Source organism: Chiloscyllium plagiosum, chromosome 3 (genome assembly GCF_004010195.1).
Source record: "Chiloscyllium plagiosum isolate BGI_BamShark_2017 chromosome 3, ASM401019v2, whole genome shotgun sequence".
NCBI classification, from domain to species: Eukaryota; Metazoa; Chordata; class Chondrichthyes; order Orectolobiformes; family Hemiscylliidae; genus Chiloscyllium; species Chiloscyllium plagiosum.
The window spans coordinates 84,934,502-84,942,640 of record NC_057712.1 but is presented as its reverse complement, the minus strand read 5'-3'; the positions used below and the strand labels follow the sequence as shown (position 1 = coordinate 84,942,640).

Here is an 8,139-nt window from a genome sequence, read left to right as displayed (position 1 = left end):
CCAATCTTCTGCTTTCCCACTGTTCTTAGCCACTTTATAGGATCTCTCTTTTTCTTTAATACATTTCCTGACTTCCTTTGTCAGCCAAGGTTGTCTAATCCCTCCCCCGTTAATCTTTCTTTTCTTGGGAATGAACCTCTGTACAGTGTCCTCAATTATACCTACAAACTCCTGCCATTTTTGCTCTACTGTCTTCCCGGTTAGCCTCTGCTTCCAGTCTATTTTAGTCAGTTCTTCTCTCATGCCCTCATAATTACCTTTATTCAACTGTAACACCATTACATCCGATTTTGCCTTCTCCCTTTCAAACTCCAGACTGAACTCTATCATATTATGGTCGCTACTTCCTAAGGGTTCCCTTACTTTAAGATCTTTTATAGAGTCTTGGTCATTGCAAAGCACTAGGTCCAGAATAGCCTGAATGAGCAGAAGGGTTGTGACCCAGACAATTTCCTGGGAGCGTGGATGTGTTAGTAGCTGGGAAACAGAGGTTGTAATAAAGTCTGAAAACAATGGCTTCTGTTTTCTGGCATTAACCTTGTTTATATTGTTTTGGATCTTGAATACTTTTATGCATTTACCTTCAGCCTTCTGTTCTCCTGTGTAAACAATCCCAATCACAGACTCTTGTCATAATTCAAGTAGCCAATCCCAGCAATCAATTCCCAGCTGTCAGCTGTGACTAGTTGGTCGCACACTCACCTCTGAGTCAAAAGATTGTGTTTCAAGTCCCATACTGTGACCTGAGCTTGGAAATTTATGTGGATATGCTATTGCAAAGCAGGTTCATGCTGGTGAAGATGCCATGTTATAGATGCAATGTTTCATCAAAGCCTAGCCAGTTCTCTTCAGTGAATGTAAATATTGCATTACATTGTATCAAAGAAAAGCGTGGGATTTTATCCCTGGTGTACTGACCAATATTTATCCCACAGTCAGCATTACAAAAACAGATTATCTGGTCACTATCAGTTTGTTCTTGATAATGACTTGATGTTGGAAAATGGGTTGTATTCTTTCCAACATTACACCAGTGAATAAACTTCAAAACTACTTCATGGTCTGTAAAGTACTGTATAAGTGCAAGACTTTGCTTTTCCTTTTCAGCTTTGCCCCGATACGGGACGCAGTGATTCTAGGGACTGCTGAACCAGCAATCTGGTGTAATCAGGAATTAAGAAAGTTAATAAAATGCCATTCCTTTGTTACAAGAAGAATCAAATATAAAACTAAGGATGTTACAGAACCTGGAACTCCAGTTGCTCCAGCCGGAGACATCTCCTGCACGTGTTGGTCATTCACACCACGTGGTGTGTCTCGGCTTTCCCACATAGTGCAGATGTGCAAATCACGGGGCTGAGATCCCCAGGCATACGTCAAGTAAATAGAATGTATGATTGGTTTTTTTTTTAACCATTGCCTTCATTTAAGTATGGACTAGAATGCTCTCACCCTTGTTTATGTCCCAAGTCCCACTCAGGTCCACCATTGGTCTTTCTACTTCACCTTACCTGCTGTTCTCAGTGGTGCTGACTATCCGTCACAAGATTCCACACCTTTCCCACTCGTCTCATTTTAGTCTCCTGAATTAAAGAAGGATGGTAATGCATTGAAGGTGATTCAGGGGTGCTCTAGCCTACAGGAGTTTTATGTTAGGTTGTTTTATGAGGAAAGGTTGAACATATTGGGATAGTTTGGAGTTGAAAAATATGGAGATTGGCTTGATTGAAGGATATAACGTTCTGAATGATCATGACAAAATGTACGTCGAAAGGATTCTCTTGTGAGTGAGTCCATAACTGGGAGCCACCATTTCAAAATTACTTTGTGCACTTCCAAGTCAGAGATGAGATTGCGGAATTCAAAGACCGAACAGATTCGCTCCAATTCTGTTTAATGCTAAACAGGCACAAGGGCCAAATGGCCTACTTCTGCTCCTAATTTGGATGTTCATGTGTAACTCAAGATCACTTCCTGTGTGTACTGCTTTTTGCATCTGGCTTCATTGTCCTATTGCATTCTTCGCTGCTGTTGCACACTTCTGATTGTTTCAGCCATCTATTCATCACAACCCTTCAGTCTCTCGCCTGAGTTGTGTCCTGCAGAATGTCATCTAACTTGTATCAACATATTGTTATTCTCCCTCAATATAATTTTTGTTGCATTTGTTTATATTAAGTGACGTATGTCTTGCCAGCTCCTTCTGTGCTTTCCAATTCCAGCACATATGTAAGAAAATACTTCCATGATTTAATCAATGCCAATTTTTCTGCATACCTTCCAAAGCATGCTCATTGATACGAAATGTATCATAGCCATCGGGGTCTATATTTTTGAAAACCTTGTAACATGAAGGAGACAAACCTCATTCTTTTCCATTTGTCAATGTTTTGAGCAGACTGACAATATATATAAAATGTCATTCAGGAAACCTAAATTGAAGTCAGCTCCTGAAAAAAGAAGCTACAGTGCTATCCTCAATCTCAAAATATTCTGAAGAGTACTGGTGAAATTTTTTTGCTACCATTGAAATGATGCACAAAATCTAATATTTAATAAAATGCATTGTCTATGGTTATTATTTGATCGTAACTTTTGGCTTCAATATTTTAGGCAGGCATTTTGGAAGAAAATTTACGGATGCATGTTCAATGCTGCCTAACACTCTGTAATATCTGGGATACTAACCTAAATGTTGTTTCTGTACTCTGGGAATATTACAGTAAGCACCTGGTGAGTACAAAATTTGCACAACTGTTAATAGTCCTAAAATTTCATTGATGGGAAAATAAGATAATTGCAACTATTGAAAACTGTTGACATAGAAAAATTGTGATCTTTTGAATATTTAGAGCAAAGTTCCTGTGGAATTTCAACTTCATAATTGAATTCAGTTGCCATGTTAAAGTTGTATGTTCTGTGTAGATTTAGACAATATTTAGTTGCATTACAGTAACAGATCCATACTGTTACTTAGGAGTTGAAATATATATTGCAAAAACTTTGTGCTGTTGGTATGAGCCTTGAAAAATGTTATTGAAAGTGAGTGTATCTGCAGGGTAATCAAGCCAAATTGAGGTATTCTAAGTCCCTGCCACTTTACAAACTGTCCCATATTAGGATGTGCTTCTCTATCATCGCTTTCAGGGTTTACTGTCATTGGCTCACCAAGTCAGCGTCACTGCTTCATAACAATCAGGATGTAATGCCACATAATGCAGGATATATTAAGAGGGCCTAATATAAGTCAAATTCAAATTGCAGGTCTTGGATTTGTGCAATTTTTGTCAATAATATCGTTAGATATTGAGAGACATGAATGGCGTAAAACTATATAAATCAGAATTTAGATTATGTCTATCACAGACTAAGTGTGATTGATGTCGACTTTGCATTATAATTTTGCTTGGCAGGAGAACACTGAGGTTCTAAAACAGACGTATAAACAAATAAATTGGGAGATATTTGCAGTTCCATTTTTGCAGCCTATACCTGATGTTTTTCAGCCTTTACCTGATCATTTGTTGTTCTAAAAAGAGTCATCTAATTGAATCAAAAGTAGACCATATTGCAAAGCTAATAATTACAAAATTACTGTTTGCTTAATGTCCCAACAGTGCCATGTTTCATTGTGCATTTATATTTAGTGGAAATTATGCTGTTGTATGTTATCTTTCCTTTGTAGTATTAGCTGGTATTTTGTGGTCAGTTGCAAAGCAATGATACTTTCTGATGTTCTGTAAAAATCCAGATCAGAAAATTTTAATGATCTCTTGCATGCGGATTTCATCTTTCCTTACAATAATTTGAAATGGCACCAATTCAAGGGGATTTACAAGTGTCTCACAATAATCAGGGCCGAAAATGTGTTGCTGGAAAAGCGCAGCAGGTCAGGCAGCATCCAGGGAACAGGAGAATCGACGTTTCGGGCATAAGCCCTTCTTCAGGGCTTTATGCCCGAAACGTCGATTCTCCTGTTCCCTGGATGCTGCCTGACCTGCTGCGCTTTTCCAGCAACACATTTTCGGCCCTGATCTCCAGCATCTGCAGACCTCACTTTCTTCTCACAATAATCACATCATCAATCAGGGTATATAGTCAGTCACTTTAAGGAATTCTTAGTAACAGACAACAAACCAGGATTATCCTTTACTCATTATAAATTTTATGGAGAGCATAATTATGAATGAAACTTTTATGACTAAATCCCAGCTTTATTTTGGTTCCAATGGGGGTACCCCAATCTGTCAAGTACCTGGGTGAAAAGGGATGGATTGATTCCTCTCCTTTGTTCACCCAGTCCCTGGATTGGTTGCAGCAAGGTTAATTTAGAAAGATATCTTGTGGATATCTTTCTTCCAGAACCAATTGAAATTATGATCTAAAACGAAGCAATTTAACCAATTTTTTGAACTAATGAAAAGAGTGAGGTTATTGTTCAAAAATGTGTGAAGAATTAATAACTCATTACAGATGCACTCAGATTAGAACTATTGGGGGTAGGGCAAAAGGTTAATGGCATTATTGCCAGAATATTAATCTAGAAACCCAGGTACTATTCTGGGCATCTGGATTTGAATCCTGCTGGGGCAGTTGGGGGACCTCGAATTCAATAATAATCTGAAATCAAAAATAATCTGAAATCAAGAATCTAATGTTGACCATGAAATGTTGTCAATTGTCAGAAAAGCCTGTCGAGTTCACTAATGTCCTTTCAGGAGGGTGACTGGCCTGCATGTGATTCCAGACTGACAGCAATGTGGTTGACCCTTAATGGCTGTCTGATCAATCAGGGATGGTTAGTAAACGTTGGTGTAGCCAATGATGTCCATGTCCCTTGAATTAATTTTAAAAATTCTGCATTGTTAATTTATGATATTGACATTTGTTTCTGCTGCCTTCCATTTTGTTACAAATCACACAACACCAGGTGATAGCCCAGCAGGTTTATTTGGAAGTACTAGCTTTTGAAGTGCTGTTGCTTCATAACGTAGATGTAGAACAGGATCATAAGACAGAATTTATAGCAAAAGATCCGTGTCTTATGATCATGCTCCACAGCTATCTGATGAAGGAGCAGTGCTCCAAAAGCTAATACATCCAATTGAACCTGTTGGACCATAACCTGGTGTTGTGTCATTTCTAACTTTGTCCACCCCTGTCCAACACCGGCACCTTCACATCATTCGATTTTGTTAACTGCTTTTCCACTTTGCATTGCAAGTTTTGGATTTCTGTGAACATGAATTGCGTTCGTGAAGCAACTTGGGAATAGACCACTGTAGCTTTGTCAAGTGTGGCTTTCAGGAACCACAATGGCTTCTGCAGGCACAAGGTAGTTGCTTTCAGTGATAGAGAAATGCTTTTCTTGTGATCTGGTATAATATGGTAACCAATTGAAATCAGGACATTGGTCTAGTCAAGCAAAGATGAACTCCTCATGATTATATATTTATATTCCTTCAAAAATACTTTGTGCCCTGACATGGGAATTTGGAGAAGGATGTTATCTAGTTGACTGACAGTCTCATTCCCAATGCTGTGTTCTATTCAAACATATAGAATGGTGATAGATAAGAGTAAAGAGAAATAGAAAGAGAAGCTGTGGAGCTTAATCTGCATGAAATAAAAGTCCACAGGAGGTGAGAGAATCTGTATGCAAAATGGAAAATATTTTTCAGCAATATATTTATTTGTATGCTCAAAATTATGATATTTTATTGAATTAACTTCTGAATTTAACTTTCTTTTTCTGAGTCACTACCACACTGTCAGGTTGACTTCTTTCAATTAACATTGTCACAATTTTTCAGTCAAATTCAGGCACAAAAATGACCATCTACAAATATAACCAATACAACTTATAAATGTTGTCTGTTTTTCAATGATTTTCCCATTGACATACCTAACATAGGGAGCTTCACTCTATTTGTAGTGGGGAATAATGCAATTGCTATGACTGTGTGTATGCGATATGTGAGTAATTGTTGATTTCAGCTTTGAAAGGACCTGAGTGAATATTGTGTAGAATTTAGAAGCTCATGCCATCAATATTAACCTGGGAGTCTCAGTTTTTCAAAATGGTGCGTCTGCTAAGTTGTTTTCTGTTTCCATTTTATGCATTTTAAAGATGCAGGATACGTTTGAAAGAAAAGATGAGGATATTTTAAATTTGTCAGTTGTATGTCATGAGGTGAAGTAATGAATTTGAGTTTTCTATTTGTTTGGATGTCCTAAGTATTGCTGACTGCATTGCATTCTCTGTCCATTATCACAGAATAGTTCCTTCAACATTCCTTGGCTTGGCTTGAAAGGGCTGGCCAGTGTGAGCAAATCTCCTTTATCTATGCTTGAAATGACAAAGGCCTGTTGCTGTGATGAACAAAGCTCCAACTTGTACCAATCGCAGAATAGTTTTCAGCTCTTCCTCAGAATTTTGGCTCTGCAGATTTCAAAAGGAGTGGAAACAAGTGGGATGCATCCATGGAAACAACTGAAAGGAAGGTAATAAACTATGCTGTAAATAAGATTTATTCCCCCAATATGTGCTAACCTATAAGCTTGTTAGCAAGACTGACCCACTTAATCTATACCAGTTTGGCAGAACAGTATTACAAGATGTGTTTATTAAAATTTTGTCTTTATCTGTTTATGGGACATGGGTGTTATGCCTTGGCCATTGATTTTTGTCCATCCCTGATTGCCCTGGGAAAGGTGGGGGTGAGCAGTCTTCTTGAACCCTTGCAGTCCTTTTGGGACACCTACACTGCTGCTTGGAAAGGACTTCTAGGTCTTGACCCCAAATGTTGAAACAATGGCGATGTTGTTGCAAAATCAGGATGATGCGCGACTTGGTGAGGAACGTGCAGGTGGTAATGTTCCCATGCATCTGATGCTTTGTTCTTCTAGGTGATAGAGGTCACTGGTGCTTCAAGGAGCCTTGATGATGTTGTCTGGTTTCCTCTTTAAACAAGACAATTCCAACCAGAATGTTATGAATGAATTTGCCCAGGTGTCCTACAATACCAAAGCAGTCAAATCAATACAAACACAAGATCTTACCAATACAGAATGGTGCCAACTTTATTAGGAACAAAGTTACAATAGTCTTTAGTACTAAACTAATCTCTAATACTAAGGCCCCTTAAGATTACACTACTTCCTAGGTCTCTGGAAGATTTACGCAGTCCCTTTCTCTGTGGCTCTGTCTCTGGGTCTGTGAAGCTGCCTTCTTCCTGTCTCTCTCTGGGTGGTCAGCTGGTCTCTGCCTCTGCCAGGCTGGTCTCCTTGGAGGACCTCAGACGATTCCAGAGATTTTAAGGGTGGTTCCAAGAGTGAAGTGTGCAGGTGAAGTATGTTGTTATACCTTTTAGACAGTTTTCTGGAACTTTCTGTAGTTCTGACCAATCAGAGATACACTTAATAGTTTGAAACAAGAGTCAATAATTTACATAGAGCCAAAAAAAACTGCAGATGCTGGAATCCAAGGTAGACAGCAGGAAGCTTGAAAAACACAGCAAGCCAAGCAGCTGTGGAGAAGGTGGAGAAGTCGATGTTTCAGGTGTAACCCTTTTTTAGGACTGGGGGTGGATGTAAGGGGAGCTGTAGATAAGCGAGGGGTCAGGGTGGTGAGATCGGGATAGGTGAAGGTAGAGGGTATGATCTAGTTGGTCATGGAAGGAAAAAATCTGGTTGGTAGCTGGAAGGAAGGATGGATCAGAGGAATTGAAGGGAGAGGGAGGGGTTGGGAATGGAGTCTGGGGATGGGAAGGGAGGTTATTTGAAATTGGAGAACTTATTTGAAATTGAGTCCTCCAGGCTGTAGGCTGCCCAGGCGGAAGATAAGGTGTTGTTCCTCCAACTTGCGGTCTAATTCATTGTGGCAGTGGAGGAGACCAAGGATAGTCATGTTGGAAAGAGAGTGAGACGGGGAATTAAAATGAGCGGTGAGTGGGAGGTTAGGTCGGCCCCTGCGAGCTTGGCTGAGATGCTCAGTGAAACGTGCCCTTAGTTTACGTTTGGTCTCCCCGATGTAGAGAAAACCAAATCGGGAGCACCTGATGTAGTAAACTAGGTTGGAGGAGAGTGGTGTTGGACGGATTGGGGAGAGGGCAGGGGGTGGATGGGGGGCAGGGGCGC

General features: G+C 39.6%; 1 protein-coding gene across 2 annotated transcripts in view; it reads left to right on the top strand.

Annotated features, from left to right (window-relative positions):
- Positions 1-8,139, top strand: part of mms22l (MMS22-like, DNA repair protein) — a 162,506-nt gene that overhangs the window by 54,529 nt on the left and 99,838 nt on the right. For both annotated transcript variants that reach the window (XM_043685425.1, XM_043685419.1), the window contains exons 12-13: positions 2,614-2,733; positions 6,278-6,504. In XM_043685425.1, coding sequence (XP_043541360.1) covers positions 2,614-2,733; positions 6,278-6,504 — 347 coding nt within the window. The remainder of the gene's footprint in view (positions 1-2,613; positions 2,734-6,277; positions 6,505-8,139) is intronic.